We start from the raw sequence: 23,579 nt of genomic DNA, 5'->3' as shown, positions 1-23,579 counted from the left end.
TCAATACACTGCGTTCAAATATAGAGAAAAATAGCACAGATAGTGTGGGTGTTGAGTAAATAAAATGATCGCTGGATCGCTGTATTGACAGCGTATTTGTTTCTTTCCAATCCTTATGTGCGCGCTGAATTGCATCAGCAAAAGCGCGCGTAAAAACTGTATTCGGCCACCTTAAGCGCTAATTCAACAGCCACCCTCAGGGATATGGATAGTGGCCGCTTAAAGTGTATATGACATGAAAACTAATTTCAATCTGCTTATTTGAAAGGTCTCTCAAAATACAGAATGGCATTTTTCTTTTTGAAATATCTTTTTTCGGTTTAGAGATACTGACGTTTTTCTATTATGCAAATTGGATCAGTGATGACGTCAAGGTTTGCATCTAACAAGTGGTAAAATACTGAATAAACAATATCTCTGGAGATATTGAAGCAGTGTTCTTGAAACTTGGCACCACAAATGTGCATCAAAACATAAACAAAATGACACCCTTAGTGCTGTTGCCATGACAACAGTTTTGCCACTGGTGCTGTCTTAATAAAAACTGAAATTCCCAGTTTTTGTCTTAAACCAAGAACCATCTACCCCACCCAATCTAATGATGGGAGTCAAGACAATATGGGAACTATGTCTGTTTCAAGTAGGACCCTTTCTCTCAATTTAGAGGTTGCAAATGGCGATATTTGGTTTTTTGACAGAAAGAGACTGAAGCTGAAAGAGTTGCTATGGCAACAGCACTAAGGGTGTCATTTTGTTTCTTTTTTGATGCACATTTGTGGTGCCCAGTTTCAAGAACACTGCTCCAATATTTCTAGAGATATTGTTCATTAAGTATTTTACCATTCTTTAGTTGCAAACAATATGACGTAATCATTGCTCTAATTTGCAAAATAGAAAAACGTCAATATCTCTAAAACGAAAAAAGGTATTTCAAAAAGAAAAACAATATTCTGTTTTTTGAAAGTCCTTTCTAGTAAGCAGAAATTATTTGTTATGTCATATACACTTTAAAGGGGACTGGGCATTCAATAGAGGTAAGAACAATAGAAAAGCCATCATTAGGAACTTAAATTACTAGCCTGCGAACAGGCTCCTGGTGTGCCCAAACGAAGCGAGGGAGCCTGTAGACATTCTATTGATGCTGCCATTCTGTGATACCAGCTCCTGGTATCATGATATATGATCCAAGCTCCTGGTATCATGATATGATTGGTTAAATCGTTGATTGTTGACATCTTTGAGATGAATATTTGACAGATCTTTGTAAAATTATACCACTCCAACGGTTTGTTACAATAGCGCATTTGCCGTTCTCTTTTAAGTTTCAGTCTCTCAACTTCTCCTTATTTCGCAAGTGATTCTGAAGGGTACTTTATGTTCTGTTACGAGAAGGAATTTTAAGTAGAAGCTAGTGGCGTGGAGCCGTTTGGCAGTGCTATGGCAATTTTTTTTAGAGGTCAAAGGCATGGTTTCCGGACTTTCCGCTGTTATCTGCTTGTCACTTCACAGAGTTTGACACCTCTATCATGTGCTTATAATTTCTTTAGGCTCATTTCAGTATTGCAAAACATGTTTTAAGCTCTCTACATAACAGCTCTGGAGGGGCAAAGTTAAGTTTGAAATATTCCGTAAACATGTTGCTTACTTGCACTTTATATTATGACGCCCGGCTCAGCTATTTGATCAGCTTGCTTAGAATTGTTTGCAAGTACTGAAAATGTAGCTTCTTGACAGGTCTAATTACCTCATTGACTGATTTGTTACAGGCTTATCACCAAGGGCGGGTAGGCACATCAAAAACAAAGACTACAGGCTTCCCTGTCGCCGCCCCGATCGGTTTGCTCTCCGAATTCTTGTGTTTTGCGCTTGCCGAATTTTTTTTTCAGTCCTCGACGGGAGCCTGTTCACAGGCTATTCAATTACTGGCCGCCTAATAGGGGTGGCCATTTAATGGGTGGCCACTTAAAAGGCATTTGACTGTATACCAACTAATGCCCAATAATGGGGACAATCCAGTTGAACTGGGTGTGTTCCACACTACTAAAAAGCTACATAGAGATGGTAGTTTCTTTGCTTGTAAACTCCTCAAAACATTTTGTTGGACATGAAAGTAAACCATGAAAAGGGCATTTCTGGAATTGACTAGTACATTACCACAGTAAATATCCATCCAGAAAAAAATCCATACCCACCCCATGGAAGGTCATAAAGGAATCAGGGAGTCTCAAAACCAGAAACTTTTAAACAACTAATGGACTTGACTGGGTCATGGATCTTGGTAAAGGTCTAGAGGTTTTAAGACATCTCTGAAGCATCATGATATATGCTTTGGTACAAAACTGAACTTGGGTGTCAAGGCAACATTATCATAATCAAAGTCTGTATCAAGTGTAAATGGTTGCACTTCATCACTACCAACATCTTCCTGTGAATAAAACAAAATAATAAGTAAAGGGTACAATTAACTTACAGCTAAATTATAACGTATAAATTAAAATAATCACTGTGAAAATTACAAGGAGAGATTATTATAACTTACAGTACCTCAATGAGGTTATTTTGATCATTATTCTTTTTATCACAGTTATTGATTCTTCTGGAAATCTGAAGTTGTCTTATGTTGGGACGTATAACTGCTTCACATGCACAGCTGGTATCTGGAAATGAAAGAAAAACAAAATGGACGTAGGATCTTTTATTAACACCCATCTGCAATATAAGGATTTGTCTTTGAAAATAGCAGCCATACATGACTCATTGTCAGATGCATTCATGTTCCATACAATGCAAAAGGGATGTTGTAGAATCAGACTCAAGATGCTGCTCTTCTTGTGTCATTCACAAGTTGTTCCTACTGTTCATAGGAACAGAGCAGACAACTTTTGGTAATCATTTACATGGGCACTACATGTCCTTTTATACTATCAGGGACACTTTTTCAATCTTCTTTTGTGCCAGTTAAATAAAATATATAGAATGAACAATTGACAACAGTTGATACATCTTACTAGTAGAACACTGACACAGTTACATCTGTCCAGTTTACCTTGTTGTTCACTGACAGCTGTTTCATGATCATCAACCTCCCCAGGAAGGGTCGATACATCTGCTACATACATAAAAATAATAATTAGTATCCAGTTGTTAAATTCAAACTTACATTTCTCTTTTAATTACTGGGCATGGAGAACCCACAAGCTACCAGTAAAAACATTTTGCAGCACACACAACAGATGGTAAATCTCCCGGGGCGGGGGGGGGGGGGGAACTCCCATATAAAGAAGACATAGGTACTCATTGGAAATTTCAAAACAAACCCCTAAGAGGCACCAAGATCTTGTTTTGTGTGCGTGGCTTGAACTTTTTTTCTCCCCTTAGGGGTAGCAATTCTAAAACAACACATTATCTGCTGTCAGTCATTATTCTTTCCAGGTCTATACCCTTGAAGGTACTGGAAGAGATCCCACTGTGGACCTTTTGAGGCTAAACACCCTGAGAGGTTCCCAAACTGCTTTTTAATCCCTAAAAAGTATAACAAGCACCACTCTCCTTTTTAGATGGGAGTCCCCCCCTGGGGAGGAGGGGTTAGGGTTAGGGGGGATAAGGGGGGGGGTAAATTAGAATCAAATATACATTGAACAACTTTTGATTTGGGCACAGAACAGACTTAAAATGTTTACAAGCAAAATGACAGTCAATGACGACAAATTTCTGTACCTGAAAGATAACAGATTTCTAATTCTTTGGCTGCTTTCAGGCTTTCATCATCTAAGTCAACCTTATTAAAAGAATTGTTAGTGCTAGATTCTTCCACTTCTTGGATCTTTGATGAGTTAGACATTGACAGAACTGAAGGAGAATAGTTAGATGAGAGAATGTCATCTTCCAGAAAAGAGTGGAGCTTCCTGTTGTCTTCTTCTTCGCCATCATCATCATAATCATCGCTCACCTCATCCTCACAGTCGACAAAATTGTCAACCTGAAAATAGAACTATTATATAAGAAACAAAGGAATAAGTTATCTCCTGGCCTATGCCACAAAACTATTTTATGCTAGATATCTTGTAAAAAAAAAGTCAAAATACCTGAAGGACTGCTCCACTAGATGATTTAGCTGTTCGCATGAGGATAGGGACAGCTGTTGAACCAGGTCCCAGTACCTGTAATTGTTGCACAAACTATTAAATTACTAAGTTGATAGAATTTACAAAATCAAATTTTCATTTGACATTTAGATACATCTGATTTTCAAATAATAGATTAATAACTGGGGAATAGAAGTTTGAAATGAATAATGAAATGGAAATCACAACAGTGGTACAAATACTTAACAGTGAGCATTTGACAAGCTATGTCCTGTACTCTGCAAACCGTTTTCATTCAAATAATATTGGACTAGCAATACTGACAATTTATAGCACATTACAAGGAAGAACACTAGCACCAAGGCAAGGCAAGGCAAGGACGACACTAGCACCACAAACACAACATTTTTGTGTACATTTTTTAGTGACTACAGAATGAAGGCTTTTCATATAATGTACAAGATCTATATTGGCATTTTTACAGTGTAAGAACCCTAAATATTCCCGCTAATATGATTAAAGCCCTCATCTAATTTTAAAGTCGCTAACAAGGTGTTAAAAAATGTCACATGTCAAGTATCTTTACTATAAGTTCTTACATTCTTTAAAACTTAATGTATATTATTTTATTTAGTTCTTAGCAAGACACTTACTTCTTCTGGTATATTGTCATTTTCTGTTTCCTGACTCTTTTGGGACAGGGAATTCTGGAGAGCAACATCATTACTAGCCTTCAAGTTCATATCATGACTTGATATACCATTTTGGGTAATACTGTCAGCATGATAGTTGTGAGAACTGTGAGCTTTCATTCCAGTGACGTCATCTGCCAAGTAAAAAGTATTCTGACCACTACTTTTGTACTCTAAAAAGGTAACTTAAAGTCTGCATACGAGCCAATCAAGTGGTCTGGCACTCATCACTGTGACAGTAAAGTGTCTTGCCCAAGAACACAACGCAATGTCCCCAGCTAGGGCTCGAACCCAGACTACTCAACCCGAGGATGAGTGTACTAACCATGAGGCCACCAAGCCTCTAAAACAACAGTATATGGTATTTTAGAAATTCTCCTATCCCAAGAATCAAGGCCTGTCACAAACTCTTGAAGAGAGCATTTTTAGTAGGCAGTTGATTTTGTCATCTTTTTTCCTAAAAAATCAGATTATTTACTCTTCACAAATCCAGTGAGCCATTGAATTAGCAAGATTAATCAGCAAAATTATGATGGAATGGAAAAAATCACACAGCATATATATATATATATATATATATATATATATATATATATATATATATATATATATATATATATATATATATATATATATATATATATATGTATATATATATATATAAAATCCAGCACATTGCATTGTAGAACCATTGACCTTCTTACTCTCTTGTTTCTGGTCAGCTCTTAGCAAACGTATTCAAACACATTCATATTCTGCAGAACGTCATGATCATCTATGGGTGGGTGGGGGGGGGGTGATTACTGGGGGTGGAGAGCACCCCCCTCCAAAACCTACTATTAAAGCCTTACTTGGTAGTACAGTAAAGTTAAAGATATTCCCTGAAATAAACTGATCATGCATGCGCAGTTAGATAACCAAATAACATTATTACAAGTAGCAATCGATCAGTTTTTCTTTCTTCCACTTTATTATAAAATGACAGTTTATTTCATTCCCAAATGAATAGAATTTCCAATGCACAAGCTTATTAGCTTACATGCATGAGCGTACGTGAGTCAGAGTTGATGTCATGAAAAGGATGGTCACGCACCCTTACCTGTCGTCAAGAACATAAAGCCCTGCACAAATTCCTCGTAAGATTGCTGTTCTTTATTAAATACCTCGTCAAGTGCGTCTTTTGCGTACTGATCAAGATCTGCAGATTGCTCGTCGCTTCTTCTGCCTTCACCTTTCGCCATTTTAATTGTTTGTGTCCGTCATAATTCATTGAAGACTGTAAACTAGTTCTCAGTCTCTCTCCACCGTGTAACCAAGCACCGGTGGAAAACATACCAGGACGGCGGGAAGATGGTGAGATATTTTCCATTTTTTCACGATATATTTTCGAAGTAAATGCATGTCTAGTTCTTGAAATGAATGTTATGGTTGCTGCTGCACTTAGAGATAAACCAATGCAGATTTTATAAGGGAAGCTGACGAGCAAAGCGTTCTGTGCATGTACATTTCGATGCGGGCAAATTCTGCAGTACAGTATGGGGCCCAGTTCTCGGCCACAAAAAACGTAAACTTGTATTTCTTACCTTGGAATAGCCGTAAGGACTTATGTATAAGGCTTGTGTTTTGATATTTCGTTCACAAATTATCCTTAAAGAGCTTTGTTTCATGTTAGAAATGGAAGCTTTTTGCACACCTAGTTCTTCTCTTAAGTGCAGTCAAGCGAGGCTAAAAAGGAGTTGGGTATTTAAAATGGGGTTAAGTCAGAGCTCATAGTTTTCAACATGCCATCCCTTTACAGCTTTATTTTTACAACTAACTTGACATGAATAATCCACACAAAGCTATGAGAGCTTTTAGTGTTGAAGCTGTGCAGGGTGGCGAGAATAGGCAAATATGCAAAAGAACTAAGGAAATAGTGAGGAGTAAATTTAGGTCAAAGAATTAAACAGGTCAGGAAAAGTTTACATTTAACAGATAGCTTTATCACTCTACGTCTTTTATGCCAAGAATTGGCTCATTTGGGCTTTGTAGACGGACAAAATATAAACTTGAATTAAACCATGTAATTCAAGTAGCCATAAACAAACACGTTTTCGGGGAAACCAAATTCACCTACCTTCTCGTCACCTCGACGTGCTCACAGATAAACTCAGCAGGACGAAACAAAACTCGGCAGAATGGAAGATGAGGAATCAAGCTACCTTTGGAAGTAATTGCTTTTTATTCAGATTCATTTGTGGCACGAAAAATAAGCGCTGAACAAAAAGTGGCCGAGAACTGGGCCCGGCTGAGAACTGGGCCCGGCTGAGAACTGGGCCCCACACTGTACAGTCTCCATTTTCTTCACAGTTACTAACTATAAAGACAAACCTAGAACTGGCCTAAACTGCCTCTCAATTACTATATTGTCTCTACAAAAAATGTAAAATATGTCTGAGTAAGATCTGCATACGTGTATGCTATCTTGCCATAGATGTTTTAAATGTCTATGTCTGGATAGCATGCATGTATGTAAGTTAAAAAAGCACACATTGATGAAAGCTTAAAAGCCTATTATTATAATAAACTTAAACTTTAAGGTAACTCCTCTGAAATAAAAGTGACAATAGATTTTTGTTCAAACTTTGTCCACTGAATATTTGTCATATGATAACTTCAATTTTGAAATAAAAAAGGGGGGGTGCCCATGCTCATTAAGGAGCAGTGAGGCATTGAAAATGCCCCATTTTTGCGTTATTTAATGCTTATTATAAGAACGCATTCCCAGTAATTGTAACACCTTTGTAAGCCCGGACTCATAAGAACACGCATTAAACTACAGTCAATACATTGTGTCGGACCACAAATAAACATTTAAGTTTGATTCAGACAAAAAGCTAAATCCTTGATTAAAAATTTGAACCAAATTTCTTGACGTGGTTACCGACTGCAAAATAGAAAAGACAGCAGTGTATTTGCTATTTTTCTTATTTATTCAATTTTCAGCAATAGAAATTAGATCAGTCTTTTCTCACGCAAAGCTTATGATTAGTTGATTACAACGACTGGAAAAAAAATTGGGGTGCCCATGCTCGTTGTTGAGCTAGAGCCATTTTTCAACTGACAGAGCTCAATCTCAAGGCAAATCCGTCATGTTTTCAATATGCACATGCACAAGCGTGCGCTAATGATGCCACAAATTTTACGCAGTAAGGATGCGCAATGCAAATGTGAGGAATGACCTTAAGTTTATAAAATAAGCTTAGTTAATGTATCGATTCAAAAGAAACATCAACATACTCCGGCATTTGACTGGTTGATGTGCTCTGGAGATTCATGGTTGAGATTGGGATGGAGAATTTGGCACCATATGGGAGGGGTAGGGGGGATTTGTCTTAAAATCGTCGTGAACAAGAGGACATCAGGAGACAACACTATTCTTTGTAATGATGTGGCCTTGGAAGGGTTGTGTTGGTTTTTGGAGGTAGGCATACATGTATATAAACATGCAGTCGTGCCTTTAAAATTTAATCACTTTTATGCTTGGGACAGTAAGTGTTCAAGGTGTGTGTTTCAGGGTGAGTTTTTTTTTTCTGTTACTCATGTGGGTATGTCCTTGGCAGCAGCGGGGGGAGGGAGGGTCAGCTTTTGATCACCCAGTATATTACCGGTAGCCGAAGGTGGGACATTTTAATGCTGTTTTTAGCCTGGGGGATAGGAATTTGATCATCTGAAAATTCAGAATGTGTAATTTCCAGTTGGAACTTACCCTGGGTGGGAGATATTGAAGTCTCGGATTGACTGATATGTAATGGTAGTATTGATAAGGTGGCTTAATGATGATCAATCTTCTGTGGAAATTGAGCTAGTATGTTAAATATTTCTTTCAATCTGATTACTTATAATTTTTGAAGAAAGGGTTTTTACCCAGAAAGATTGTGAAATACAAATTACATGTATACATAATTATTATGCTGAACATCAAAATACATGTTTACTTATTTCTGATAAAGCCGCAACAATGTAAATAGTTATATATAAAAATCATGATTATTGTACATGACATTGCCTGAACATTATGAGAATTCATCTATTGATTATATATGTTATTTTTAATGTCTATTAATTTGCATATGGTAGCCTCCTAAACCAGCTGCTAAAGGAAAGAAGAGCCCCAAATTATCAAAAGCAGAGAAGGAAAAATTGAAAAAAGAAGAAGCAGAGAAGAAGGCAAGGGAAGAGGGTGAGCTCAAGAAGTTCTTCCTTTGTTTGTTGAATTCAAGTCATTAAGTTTAATTTAGTATGCAATACTCTTCTTGTGCTTCTCATAATCAGTGCAAAACATAGCTGACAACAGCTTAGAGGACTTAACTTGAATGAAGCTATTTTGATTTGTTTTAGAGGAGGCTAGGCTTCAAGCTGAACAGGAACAAAGGGAACGAGAAGAAAGAGAGAGGCAGGAAAGAGAAGAAAGGGAAAGACTTAGACAGCAGGTTAGAACTTGTCACTCCATAGACAACCCTCTTGTTTGTTTTGTTGTTTTTTTTACAAGATCATTCAAGTCCCTGAGAACCTTGTTGATCTTTACAGGTCTGGCCACAGTCATTCGAGGCTGGATAAATTAGTTTCCCCTGATCTTGAGAGTCACTCTCCCAAATGATGAGTGCTGTCAAAATTTAGTTTCCAAAACTGCTGTAGTGCAAAAAATTGTAATTATATATTTGATATTTAAAGTTTAAGATCTTGTTGTAGGAGAGTGCAAGGCACCAGGCTGAGGTAGATGAACTCAAAGAAAAGATTGAAAATAATACACAGCAGCTTAAAAGTCTAGTGGAGAGTGAGCGTGCAAAGGCCAAGGTTGGTTGCAGTGAAATTTATTTTCCTCAATATTGTTACAAGTACAGTCAACTCCCAATAACTCGAACCCTCGCTAACTCAAACCTCGCGCTAACTCGAACCAAAATTGATTTCCCCTGGATTTCCGTCATACATTTACTGTAATTTTACCCTCAGTAACTCAAACCCTCAATAACTTGAACCTTCTGCTAACTCAAAGCAATTTTCGTTTCCCTTCAAGTCATTTTCTATATAATTTTACCCTTGATAACTCGAACTATGTCTGTCAATGGGTAACAAGTCAAAACAAACAGTGTACTGTAGTCCAAAACATTAGATTTATTTTGAAGCAGCCCTGTGAAAAAGCGGTACAGTTTACAGTTCATAGACTTATCTCTGCTGCTTTCCTTTGTTATATTTTTCACATTTACTTTTTGTTCCGATTTATACAGTAGTTTAGACATGAATTGTTTTAATTTCACTCGACTTCTCTATTCAATAATTAAATGTGATTAAAATGTACACTGCATGAATAGAAAAACATTAAACACCATTTTTTCCTTATTTTTGGTCATTTGTTCTCAATTCCTGATAACTTGAACTCCCAATAACTTGAACCTTTGTCAATTTCCCTGGAAGGTGCGAGTTATTGGGAGTCGACTGTATATAATTTATGGAGAATAGAAAGGTTCATCAAGCAGTATAAGAAAATTATCAATGATGATGTTTATACATACCAAATTTTTTTATCTAAGTATTAAAGTCAAGTAGGAGCCATTGTGTGCTAGCCTAAAAAAAAACTAGTAAGTTTCCACTGTGAAGCCTTGGAGCCAATGACTCATAGCTGCCAGAGCTTATCCCTGTTTCTGTAGCATGAAGCAGCTAAGAGTATTTCTACTCCCCCTGGATGGGATGCTAGTCCATCGCAGGTCACTTCCCCTGCATTTGTTAGGTTTCCCCAACAATTCGCCAGTACCCATTTATACTCCTGGGTGGAGAGAGGCACTGTGAGAGTTAAGTGTCTTGTCCAAGAACACAACACTGTGTCCCCGGCCAGTGCTCGAACCCGGACCGCTCGCTCCGGGGACGAGCGCACTAACCATTAGTCCACCGTGCCTCCCAAGTTTCCACTAGCTAACCTTATTTTATCTACCAAAACCTAAAGTCGGTGGCATATGCTAGATCAATGACATAACGTCATACCATTTGGCAGACAGTCCATTAGCCCTAGGGCATCAGATAGAATCTGGTGAATGATTTCTCGATTTTCACATACTGTGCCCAAAAGTTGCACATGTTATGGTCCTGCAATCATTTGACCTGCCAATACTCCTGTTCAACCCAGTGACTGTATGCTAGGGAGATGGAGTTGCTTGTCATGGCAAACACTGGGGAGGTGTCCCCAAACACCCCTTAGACCTGATTGTTTTTTGTGTTTCTCTCTCTACATATCTGTGATCATGTTATTCAGTCAATGCGTTTCAAGGCAACTTTGTACCAGGTCTAAAAAAATTCCATGCAGTTTTAGTTTCTACTTGTTTTGGGGGCCCGTAGGAGGAATCAGGAGCAACTGATTTCACCAATCATTAGATGGTAATTTCATCTATGGATACCAGCCTATTTGCTGAGTGGGCTACCCTCAGCTGGTAAAATAACTGGACGTTATGTTTATTTTTGCAGTGGGAAAGGTACATGCTCTGTGATGGAAACCCTGATCCACTCAACACACGTGAGCTCAACACTTACATGAACCTCTGGCGAGATGATAAAGAATACAAGTCCGTTCCAGTTGTACTCAGTGAAAGTGAAGGAACTTTGAAGGTATTTGAAATGTTCCAAATTTTTCTTTCTTATTGTATACACTCACCTTCCAAGTGTTTTATTTGGTTTTCTTACTGAAGTGAATAATTTAATATCATATTTTTACTCTCTCATTTTGTACTTTTATTGTTTCAATTATTCCATCTACAAAACTAGACATAGCATCAGTGGAAATCAGAAATCTTTTTTTCAAAATATAATTGGATGATTATAAATTCTATTTATTAAATTGTAGTTTTTGTTGTTATAGTCTGAAGATGATTTTATTAATTAGTTATTTATTGTACTTAATATATATTTACAGCTTATTGGAGAGCTGGAGAATTTTATATCCATTTCAGAAGAAGAAGGATTCACAGAAGATGAGGTTCAAAGGCTTAAACAGGTACAATTGTTCTTGGTATCATCAGTTTGAATTTAACGGTTTGAAACATGTAAGCAATGCCTAACTTTTGCCCGCCCATTTACAGAGAATGGATTGTATGTGTAGCAGCCCCATTTAATTCTTTGTTATATTTTCCGTTTGTACGTGCATTCTTTCCATGATCATCGCATTCTTTTTGTTTATCTCGCTTTCACGTTATCGATATTCTGTTAGGTTTTTTCGCATAATTTTGTCCCCTTTTGTATGCCTTTTTCTAGTTTATTTGTGCATTTTCATTGCGACACTACTGCCATCTCGTTTCATTTACCGCCCTGCTGCTTTCCTTTTACGTGTTCCTTACCTTCCTAGTCATACAATGTTTGTAAATATTGTGTACCTTTGGTTCGTTATTCTTGTTTCTTTTATTGTAACTTCGCCTGTAACTTGTAATTTATTTTGTTTGTAGCAACCGCTCCCTTTTCATCGCTTTCTTCGCCCTCCATCATTTAATTGCACATTTCATCTTATCGATTTAAACCAAGTAGCGTGTTGAACGTTTGACTACAATAGTATGACTGAATTAATTCATCAGCAGAATTGTAATATCATATACTTTATTGAACTAGCTTGGTAGGTCAACTTATTGGAGAGTGTTGGTCTTCTTCTTTTAATGCATTCCAGAGTTTATGGACTAACTACCAATAATATGGTCCCAGTCAAGCTAGTCCAATAATACCAAAAAGTTTGATCACATGACCCCAGTCATAAAAGAGTTACGCTGGTTGTCAGTTAAATCACAACTGTATTATCGTGACGCTGTGCTTGCTTTTAAATGTATGACCAGACAAGCACCCGCTTACCTATCGTCGCCTTTTTTAAAGCAAGCAGAGATAAGTGGCCGCAAGACTTGGAATTTGCAACTTTTAAACATTCCTCTTTTTGAGACCTATACAGGACAAAGGACAAAGTTTAAAATGTATTTTTTACTCCATTTTAGTCTGTGCTTAACCTTCAAGAGCTGATCAGCTATAAACTTGATGAGGCTACCATGAATCTACTGCAGGTAACGGACAGGTGTAATAATACCTCTTACCCTTGTAAAATCCACCATCTTGGTGGGAATCCCAACAGGATCCTGCTGACATTTTGGTCGCTGGGATTTTCATCAGGATCCAGCTGGAGAAGATCTTTTTTCTTGGTGTGATTCTTGGCAGGATCTGCCGCAGAGTTTTTGCCTCTAGGGTTCCTGCTGAGAAAATTACCTGCCTTGGCAGGGTTCTTAGTAGTCACTACTCACAGATCAGCCCACAGAGCTATTTTTTCGGTTTACATTGCCTGCTTTGGAATCAAAATCTGGAAGTTTGTGTGTGCAGGGAGCTGGTTAGGTTGACATGATTTGAACTTTTTAGACTGTTCACCAAGACAATGATTGTTGTACTTTATATTTTATTATCAGAGTCAAGCAAATTAGTCTGAAATTGGTGGACTAAATGATGGCCTTTTAATTAATCAACAGTTGTCAAAAACTAGTAATGTTTATCAAATTCATGAATAGGTATTAAAATACTTCGATTTACTTTTAATTTGTATTCATAATATTTTTTTAGAATGCATCTGGTGATGTAGATCCTGATACACAAAATTTGCAGTTTACAAGTGGCTCAGAAAATGTGACAGTTTGTGTATGGGGAAATGTAGCCAAGAATCCAAGGTATCATGCATTTAGAAAACATGCTTAATTATAAATTCCACCAGTCCATAGAGCATTCAGAAATACCCTGTGAATTGTTGGTGTTGGCCCATAGAGCATGATGTAATAAATCAAACATGAAAGACTGTGTTTGACCACATTTCCAAACACCGAGAAGAGAGTTGAAAATACCAGGAGCAGCTGAGTATTTTTGACAAATATTTTCAAGGTGTTTGGAAATGTGGTCAAACACTGTCTTGAGTGTTTGATATATCTTCTCAATCGAGACTAAAACTAAGGAGAAATAAAATTGTTAAAATCTATGCTAATTAAGATCAGATACCTAAACACCGTCGCGGTCATGATCTCCTTTGCGTAAACTTAATGAATTATTTAATGAGTTTGAGAAATATTATTCAAAATATTAATTCCCAATGACTTGTAACATTTTATTTTTTTTGTATAACGCTACATGGGTATAAATCATGTAATACAATCCTGATTTTCAAGTTTGCCCACTGAAATGCATTCATTTCTTTGAAGATCATCTATAGTTTTCAACATTTATTGTGTATTTGTTGCTGTCTCTCTTCCCAGAGTGAAGTCCTTCTCATTTGCAAAGATGGGGTTCACAATGGAAATCCCAAGAGTTCTTGCTATTGGGAATGTGGCTGTTCGTGTTATGTACACCAGATATGATCATCTCTCTCCCTTGTCCAAATCATTTTACCCCAAGATCAAAGTTAAACCTCCAGAGTTAGTGGTGGAAGAAGCACCTCCAGCAGAAGAAACAGAAGCAGATGGGGTAATGTTTTTTGTTTAACATCAACTTGTATTTTTTCTCGTAAACTAGATGTGACTCGTACTACATGTACATTATAAGTGGAATGATACTGTCTCTTAGTTCCATATTCATGAGTCAAAATATTTTTCGCTCAATGTTAAATAAGCAAGCTTGAGCAAACAACATTTCTCACCACATGCTCATTTCATCTTCCCATGTGCACGAGTTCTTTCACAGTGTGTGTCAGAGCTTGTTTTGCTACCCTCCGCTCTTTAGTAAAGCCAATAAATTTTAGCTTCAAATTTTGTAAACTTATCCAACTGGTACAAATTTTCATTTGTTCAGCTAGCTCTGATATTACATGACTATTATTTAAGTCTGATTTTGATGTGTTTTGAAAACAGACAGGTGAAGGTAATGATGGAACTGACAAAGAAGGAGCAGAGGACTCATTGGAGGCCATACCACCAAAATCTGCCTCACAAGCCAGCCGTGCAAGTAAAGCAAGCAGAAAAAAGGTGAGTGTATATTATAATTAACAGTCTTAGTATATGGCTAGCTCTGTGAGTAGGCAAGATGAACCAAATACTACACTGTGATTGGCTACCTGAGCAGGCAAGATGGCGGTATCTTGTCCCCTTGGGATTATACGCTGTTTCTCACAAGAGAAAAATTTCCCAAAAGCTAAGGCAGGTTCATCAAAGTCCATGTAATATTAAAATGCTGTAATATTGACCTTGGAAGCTTGTTTGGTCAAGATGGCTGGATATTGGCCTTGCTCTTTTAAAGCATGTTTATCTGGACCACAACTCCATCCTGGTCCATAAACACACAAAATAACTTGACCAATATGCAGCCATCTTGACCTCACGCTTGGGCAGTAACCCATATGTATTGGATTATGGTTTGCTATGCAAATGGGCAAAACTCGAATGTTCCAATTCCCTAGCTTGTGGAAAGATAGTAGCACACTTGACTGTTTGCTTGCTTCTTAGTGCTAGTAATCCAAACAGCATGTAGGTGTAAGCTTAATATGCAACTATGATATTTTCCCAGTCAGGTACATTCATCAGGGTTGCTTCAGGTCAGGAAATGGTCAGGGAAAAAAAAAAACTTCAATGTCAGGGAAAAGTCAGGGAATTTTATTTTGAGTCAGGAAAAATAGACATTTTGAAGAAAAGTCAGGAAAAATTGAAATAAATTAACCCGGCTAATTTAATACCATTGAAGGCTGGTAGAAACAGTTGGGGTCACTGTGATCTCAACGATATTTTAACTTAATAAAAAAAGAAAATTTGTTGAAAACTTATCAGTCTAATTTATTTGGTCAGGGAAATATATATTGTATCAGGGAAAAGCCAGGAAATTTTGAAAAGTGATGTTTTGCGGCAACCATGCTCATGATATCCTAATCGGGAATTGTAGTCAAAACATTACTAACAGGGTACATTTGTATCCTATTTAATTTATTTATAAGTGTCTGCATCTTGACTGAGACAAACAATATAATATATTTAATTTATTTTATTATAATTTTTATAACTGTGGGATTCCTAGTCAGAGAACTACATTAGTGTACGATGACTTAAGTAAAAATTGTGGCTGAGTGTTGAGTATATTTGCTTTGCAGAGTGGAAGAACCAGCAGTGGTAAAAGTAGTCGTAGTCGTAGTCGCAAAGCCAGTGCTAAGAGTGTTCGAAGTCAGGTCAGTGATAGTGAGACTCAACAAGACAAAGAAGGGGAAGCTAAAGAAGGAGACCAAGATGGTAATAAAGTTATTCTTTTGCAAGTGAATAATATATGAAATATCATGAAGACAATAATTATTTGACCTTCAAGGGAAAGATTTAAAGACATTATTATTAAGAGAGATCTGACTGCATTTATTCAGCCTTAAGAAGTTCAGGCTTGAACAGAATTCATACCCATATCTTCTGCTGTACCGGTGCTGTGCTCTACCAACTGAGCTGTGAAGTCAACTGGGAGCAGATCATGTTGCAACAATAATAACGGACCTTCAAGAGAAAGATTTAAAGACAAGAGAAATAATTGCAGTTATATAGCCTGAAAAAAAGTCAGACTTGAACAGAATTCAAACCTATGATCTGTCTTCCTATAATTGGAGAGTGATGAATGGGCTAGTTCGGTGTTAGCACTTTCCTCCTGGAAATCTATTTAGCCTGGCCAGCTCTCAAACATGATCAAGTTTTTTTGTTGTTTCTCTTACTGATACCTTTCTCCATAAGGCTTACATGGTTCATCTGGTTCTCCTGACCCCCCTCTCCCCCCCTCAAAAGTTCTACTTAGTTACACTAAGACTCAAGCAGGCCCTCTTTTTCAGTCCGTCGTTTTCTCCTAAGTTCTAAATTGCATCTTTTCTGACTGGAATTTAAATAAAAATAGGTGCTGCTCAGAGTAGCCTGTGAGCAAAGAGCCTGATCACAGACTATGCTCTAAGAGGAGTAAGTAGTCTAGACTGGGATTCAAGACCCTTGTGAAAACTAGTCATGGCTGATCAGTGTCATCTAAATGTAGTGATTTGCTCTTTTCATTGCTACGGTAGGTGAGGGAGGTGAGGACAAACCTGGGTCAGCTGATCAAGTGCTTGACGAGGCTGCAACAGGACTGGAAAGTGGGCTGGATGAGGAAGAGGAGGAAGATGACGATGTTGTGGACCTGAGAGCATTTAGTGCTATTGGTCCACTTATGTTTATTGAGCTTCTGGATCTTCCACCACAGCCTAAAGTTGTTAATGGATGGATCATGCAGCAGAGTAAGTGCTAGTTATGTATGGTTTGTTAACAGCTGTAACAGTCAGAGCTAAGTTCTAATCAGCAGCTAAGAGATTGATGTAGTAACCCAATAACAGGGCCCTTCAGGCAGTTATCAATTGTACATGTACCAGTTAGAGAGAGATTATGAGTAAGATTGATTCTCTGACAATTATTTTCTGTTTTCTGTTGTTGTTGTTGTTGTTTTTTTTTTGCCGCATGGCTTGTGAAGGTTCCAAGGTGGTCAACCATCCAAAATAATAATAATAATAATAATAATAATAATAATAATAATAATGATAATAATAATGATAATAATAATGATAATAATAATAATTAGTGAGGGAATCCAACTCGCCAAAGGCGGTTTTCAGTGGAGCCCTCCAATTTGTGACCTGAAGTGTTTATCTATTGTATGGTTAAAATGTGTTGTACCTCAAGTAATAATAATTTGGTTCATAAACAACTGTAGCTAAGCTGTAGCTGATTACTAATTAAAAGACAATTCCAAAATCTCTTCCTTAGTAACTCTATGTAATTTTAGTTGTATCTTCAGAGCTCAAACGAGTGAATTATCAAGTTGAGGGGCAGACAGCTTTAGACTCAAACTCAACAACCAGCACCCCTGCCCCACCCAACTCTGCATCAGCATCTCAAGTGCAAATAGCCAACCCACCAGTAATGATCACATGCAAGTGAGTAGAACATGTTAACTAGTTTTTATTATTTTCAGTGCCATTCATATTTATTTTTTTGTCAGTGGGAGATGTAATGGTCAAATGATTAGTGCCCAGGACTGCAGGTTCAAGCTAAGGCTGAGGTCATCGTAATTTGTTCTTGGACTAGACATTTTATTCTCACAGTGCCTCTCTCCACCAGGTGTATTTTTGGGTGGTGAATTATACATTGGGGTAACCTTGTAATGGACTAGCATCCCATCCAGGGGGGAGTAGAAATACCCCCAGTTGCTTCATGCTACTAACGGAAACCAGACTTGTCACTTAGTCTCAAGTATAAATGTAGCTGGTGTTATGGGCAGAACATTTTGTTCTCTCAATGACTCTCTCCTCCCATATAAATGGGCAACACTCCGTTGGTATGGACTGTAGTGGAATCCCATCCAGCAATGTGTCTCTAGCTGCTTCAAATGTGTATAAAGATTGTATAGCAATCAGGAATGTATTTTTGATGTTTTATTAGGCTCCCTGGAAATGTCATGTATTTTGAACAGCCCCAGCTGGCACAGTGGGATTCAGCAAAAAACAACTGGAGACTTGACACATTTACAGACACACAATACAATGAAGGTACACCACCCTTGAATGGTTTCCAAAAGTTGTAAGGATTCAAGTTTGAAAAAGTGATTGAAAACTTGTATGTAACTGTTTACAACTTGTTATCACTTTACTTGCAGCCGTGCAGTGACTTCTGGTCAGGTCCTGGAGAGGCACCATCAGAAGTTTCCTAAGAGCACAATGTAGGGGAGACTAGCAAGGGATCTCAAGAACACCATCTTGCATGTTGCATTGTGCTCTTGGGTGAAATTTCATACTGCTGCTTCTCCAACCCAGTTGTACAATGAAATTATTTGCAAAAATTAATAGCCTCTGATTTGTGTTGCATTTCACATGGGTAATAAATAAAATATAATTATAATTCTTTCATAATGTTCACAGAAGAGAGAACTGTGTTATTGAAGATGTCAACCTTTGGTCCCATTGCCACTTTTCAGGTAAGACTAGTAAACTATGTTATTTTGCACATGCATTACCACTGAGTGAGGATAAGTGATGCTTAAAATATATATTAAATGCATATGCATTACTGGTTTTGTCATTACTAATTCATTTCCTCTTCTTAACAAAATATTGATCGAAAAAGACTGCTGAATTCTTGATACATCCCCCAAGATATTTCCATGTGCCCTCTGTCTCAGCAAAAAAAGCAAGAAACAAAACAAGACCAGAAAAGAAAAGAAAAAATTTCAGGGCCACATAGTGTATCCTATCATGCCAAAACAAAAGAAGATTGAGTGTCTAAAAATGAACAAGTTACAAAACCAAATTTGGCAAGACAGACAGCAGAAAATCCAGACTGAATATAATTATTATTAATATTTAGTTTATTTAAAAATGTTTACTGTAAATGATTTTTAAACAGACGTTTGGTTTTCCTGACATACTCTGTCTGTCCCTTTTCCTTTTTATTATGACTGTCTAAAATTTTCTCATCTAATTACAAAATCTTATGAAGATCTTGATATAACAAACAGTACTGCTAAGACTATATTAAAGTGGATTTGTTTTTTCCAGGATCTCTATCTTAACATGCCATTCCAGTCGTGGGAACTACGTCCTCATGCTACCAACAGCTGTCTGTTCACCCTTATTGCTGCCATTATTGAACTGGAAATTGAAATTAAGGTGACATGATTGTATAATCTGGTGCTTTCAATAAGATTTGAAATAGGTGGCTATCCTAGAAAGCAAAAAGAGACGGCCAAAACAATTTCCACTATGAGATCAATTTTTGTAATCTAGTAACATTATAGTTGCAATTCGTAACAGAATACTTGGAACTCCACTGGGTGCCTGATCTTATTAAAAGCTCTATACGCACATGCATACATATTGCAGATCAGGTCAAACTAAGGAAGAGCTCATGTACCCTAGCTACATTAGGCTAATACATGATCAACATTTATCATTATGCAACCAGTAGGTCAAAGTGAACTAATAAACTACTTGTATTATAACGGCATATTTCAGTTTTCTTTTATATGATAATCTCCTAACTTCCTAAGACAATTTATCTGAACAAAGTTTAAACTTTTTAGACTTTATTTTGTTTCTAGACTTGTAACTTGTATTTACATGTATTTTTCTGTCCAGTGCCTGATTTATATTTGCAGCTGAAAATAAAATGTCAGCCTTAGCCTGCTCCTTCCCTTTGAGGGTCTTGAACATATTTGAACGCCATCCAAGACTCCATAAAGCTTAATCTGAGTGCTTTGTTATTCCTGCAGGATTCTTTGTGTGCTTTGACCCAGCCAGACAATACTCCTGAGCTTGCTCATTTGAAAGGAAAATGGATGAAACCACAACAGCTGATTGAGGTACAAAGAGACATTGGATAAAATGCTTTATAATCCCAAGAGGGCCTTTTAATTCCCAAATGCATTCCTGCTGGGACTGTTGTGTGCTCTATCTTTTGCGGGTACATGATCAAGGAGCAGTTCAGCCAAACATTTAAGAGATGTCATGTTAACTACTTTCAATATTTCATACTGACAATGATGATAACAGTAATTAGTAATTCTAAACGCAGTTGTCCAAAATGATTTAAAAATTGCATGTTTGTTATTTTTTTGTTGGTTTACCGATGAAATCTTTCCAGGCCATGCAGAAGGCTGGAGTGAATGTTTTTCCAGCTGTTGATGCAGAAAAATATGTCAGCATTAATTCCAAGGTATTTTTTTGTTGCTGTTCAGTACATGGTCATTGCTAACTTCGATTAACTAAACTATTAGTTTGTAGTTTCATTGGATTTAAATGTAGTAGTTTTATAGTTAATGTTTACATAGCATGTGATGTCTTCATCTCTGTATGTACAGTCTCAAGTCAAAAGTATTTGCCATTTATTGTTAAGGATATTTATAACATGACTAAGAAAGAAAATTACTTCATGCTTAATTTTTAATTTGCATTGCTGTGAAATTAATGTGTGCATGTTTGTAATTTTCTCAGTCATATGAGTAATTGTATGAAAGCTCATTTAGGCAATTAAGGACCACATTTACACTACTCATGATATTTGAAAATTCTTCAAATTGCACTTGCCTGAAGGCTTATGCAATTTTTTAATTATATTTTGGGGCACAATTGACACTGATACTCTAAAATCCAAGAAACTCAGATGTGTGTTGTACTTGTTAATAAATTTGATTTTGATTATCAGGAGAATTGGTTGGAGAATAACATTTACCAGGAAATGTCATTGACAGCATCTGCATTTGCATATACCTGGAGTAAATGGAATGCTGATTGTGGCAAGGACAAAATCATTATTCAGGCTGTTGAACAACTGGAGGATGAACAACCTTTAGAGGTAAACAAATCATCAATCAGGCTATAGTTTATCCTCGGTTTCAGTGGCTGTTAGCATGAAGTGATTAGGAGTATTTCTACTCCCCCCTGGATGGGATGCTAGTCCATCCCGGGGTTACCCCCAGCATTAAATTCGCCAGTACCCATTTATACACCTGGGTGGAGAGAGGCACTGTGAGAGTAAAGTGTCTTGCCCGAGGACACAACACAAAGTCCCTGAACAAGGCTCAAAACTGAACTTCTCGATCTGGAAATGAGCACACTAATCATGAGGCCAGCATGCCTCCACAAACAAATATGCAAAGTTAACCAAAAAACGTTATTCGTCGTAAATATCTATTTACCCACAAGGCTACATGTAACAGTGGTCCAGTTCATATGATAATTTGTTTTTGGTTCTGTTTGCACACAGGAAGACTGGTCATTGTTCAATATTGGAACACATAGTTCTTGCAAGCTACGAATGAAGGAGGATGACAGTGAACTTTCTGATGATCTTGCTGAAAATACACAGGTGCGGTTGTTAGTAATTGAAATCAGCACCTCCCATTTTGTGTTACTGGTCTTTATTGGTCTGTTGGTAACCTGCTGGCATGCAAGCTGCTGATAAATAGTCAACTGTCAACTATCTGATGACCACTGTCACCAACTTTTCAGGGTAAAGTTGATTCATTAGGTGATTTGTCAGTGACAGCCAAATATCAGTCTATAGATGAGACATTGATTAGTCAGACACATGTTTTTGGGACAACCAATTTTGTGGGGTTTTGTCCAGAGTTTGGTAAGGGACATGTTGGCTTTGCTTTATCATGTAAAGTTTATATGAAATATTTCATATATGAACTGCGGTTATAGATGAAAGTGAAGAATGATCATCGCAGTTAATTTTCCAATTTAAGCAACTGGAAAGAAGAAGCCTGAAAAAAATCAGGGCTTCAACGGGATTCGAACCCGTGACCTCCGCGATACCGGTGCGATGCTCTACCAACTGAGCGAAGAAGCCACACATTGGGAGCGAGGTCAATTAATTGAGTTCATATCTTCCCGTGAGGAGTGAAATGATGTAAAGTTTATATGAAATATTTCATATATGAACTGCGATACCGGTGCGATGCTCTACCAACTGAGCTCTGTTGGTAGAGCATCGCACCGGTATCGCGGAGGTCACGGGTTCGAATCCCGTTGAAGCCCTGATTTTTTTTCAGGCTTCTTCTTTCCAGTTGCTTAAATTGGAAAATTAACTGCGATGATCATTCTTCACTTTCATCTATAACCGCAGTTCATATATGAAATATTTCATATAAACTTTACATCATTTCACTCCTCACGGGAAGATATGAACTCAATTAATTGATCTCGCTCCCAATGTGTGGCTTCATAGCTCAGTTGGTAGAGCATCGCACCGGTATCGCGGAGGTCACGGGTTCGAATCCCGTTGAAGCCCTGATTTTTTTCAGGCTTCTTCTTTCCAGTTGCTTAAATTGGAAAATTAACTGCGATGATCATTCTTCACTTACTTTGCTTTATCAGTTGCACAGGACTGTTTACAAGCAAACGCTTTTTCTTAGTGGAGAAATGCTATGCATGAGACCCATATTTGTCTCCACTCTCTGCTTGCATCAAGACTAACTTTAGTTACTGTAATGGTTGCATTAGATTCCAGCATGGAAGTTCTTTGCGGGGGTTTCATAGAATGTTTCTTTAACGTTTTTCTAGTTTGAGTATTTTGTGATGAGTCCTTTTACTTCAACTTTGTTGTTTCTTTGTAAATGAACAGCTTCACTCCGATCTTTACCATATGGTGCTGGATGGAGCCTCAGAGGGAGCACAGCAAAGAGTGAAGGCCTCTAACTTCTTATTTATTGACTGTGTATATCAGTTGCTGAATGCTACAAAAATCATTACATACTCATAAATAATTTCTCGTTGGAAGCTTGAGTCCTAAGTTACATCCCAATGTTCAGACCTTGTTTGCCTAAATAGCCTAGGCTAATTAAAACGTAGAAAGGATTTTACCAGTGTTGTCATGTGGAATTTGGATATAATATTATTGAATGACATTCACTTGAAAACCATAATGAGTTTTCTTCCAAATCATTTTTTACTCGGCAATAACATAGTAATATAGAATGTTTTCACAAACATGTTCACAACGGTTGTACATATTTGTAATATGAAACCTTTAGGTAAAAAAAATATCGTTACCTATGTATTGTATTTGTCAAGGTGAAAGCTCTTAGAGTCTGCTGTACATCATCTGCTAGTAAAGCAAGGTTGAACTCCCTATTTATGTTGTATCATAGTTGGTCATAGACGAAAATGCTGGCCATCTGTTAATATTATTGTAAGTATTTGTAGGCTTGTTAGCCACCCAGATTGTATTAATGATGTAATAAAGAGTTTGTAAAGAAAAGGAAACGTTTTTTTTTTGTATTCAGCGCAGTGATAAAG

The 23,579-nt window shown here is 37.3% G+C and overlaps 2 protein-coding genes across 3 annotated transcripts; one reads left to right on the top strand and one right to left on the bottom strand.

Moving 5' to 3' along the window:
• Nucleotides 1-2,007: 2,007 nt before the first annotated feature.
• Nucleotides 2,008-6,102, bottom strand: LOC145491470 (uncharacterized). 2 transcript variants are annotated; one of them, XM_081470711.1, is made up of 7 exons: nt 5,877-6,102; nt 4,739-4,911; nt 4,086-4,160; nt 3,718-3,979; nt 3,047-3,109; nt 2,545-2,657; nt 2,008-2,425 (listed from the first exon to the last, which is right to left on the bottom strand). In XM_081470711.1, exons 1-7 carry the CDS (start codon nt 6,016-6,018, stop codon nt 2,315-2,317), a joined length of 939 nt encoding a protein of 312 aa, XP_081326837.1. In that variant the 5' UTR covers nt 6,019-6,102; the 3' UTR covers nt 2,008-2,314. The 2 variants fall into 2 exon arrangements, with proteins under 2 accessions (XP_081326837.1, XP_081326838.1); XM_081470712.1 differs by having other exon boundaries at nt 3,047-3,106.
• On the top strand, nt 6,054-23,564 carry LOC145491453 (dynein axonemal intermediate chain 7-like). The gene is made up of 21 exons (XM_081470690.1): nt 6,054-6,130; nt 8,897-8,999; nt 9,158-9,249; nt 9,509-9,613; nt 11,273-11,413; nt 11,718-11,798; nt 12,775-12,840; nt 13,385-13,488; nt 14,065-14,272; nt 14,656-14,769; nt 15,882-16,017; nt 16,815-17,024; nt 17,567-17,717; nt 18,223-18,329; nt 18,699-18,754; nt 19,335-19,445; nt 20,048-20,137; nt 20,419-20,490; nt 20,980-21,129; nt 21,541-21,642; nt 22,906-23,564. Exons 1-21 carry the CDS (start codon nt 6,128-6,130, stop codon nt 23,041-23,043), a joined length of 2,340 nt encoding a protein of 779 aa, XP_081326816.1. The 5' UTR covers nt 6,054-6,127; the 3' UTR covers nt 23,044-23,564.
• Nucleotides 23,565-23,579: the final 15 nt, after the last annotated feature.

Source organism: Orbicella franksi, chromosome 6 (assembly GCF_964199315.1).
Source record: "Orbicella franksi chromosome 6, jaOrbFran1.1, whole genome shotgun sequence".
NCBI classification, from domain to species: Eukaryota; Metazoa; Cnidaria; class Anthozoa; order Scleractinia; family Merulinidae; genus Orbicella; species Orbicella franksi.
This window is presented reverse-complemented; position numbering and strand designations above follow the sequence as displayed.

Excerpts from the sequence above, each read along its gene's own strand:
- LOC145491470 (XM_081470711.1), bottom strand. The coding sequence starts at position 6,018 with ATGGCGAAAGGTGAAGGCAGAAGAAGCGACGAGCAATCTGCAGATCTT. Across the intron at positions 4,912-5,876 it reads CTTTATGTTCTTGACGACAG|ATGACGTCACTGGAATGAAA; the intron begins GTAAGGGTGCGT and ends TTTACTTGGCAG. Across the intron at positions 3,110-3,717 it reads AGAAATCTGTTATCTTTCAG|CAGATGTATCGACCCTTCCT; the intron begins GTACAGAAATTT and ends TTATGTATGTAG.
- LOC145491453 (XM_081470690.1), top strand. Across the intron at positions 16,018-16,814 it reads TAAAGAAGGAGACCAAGATG|GTGAGGGAGGTGAGGACAAA; the intron begins GTAATAAAGTTA and ends TTGCTACGGTAG. Across the intron at positions 20,491-20,979 it reads ATGTCAGCATTAATTCCAAG|GAGAATTGGTTGGAGAATAA; the intron begins GTATTTTTTTGT and ends TTTGATTATCAG.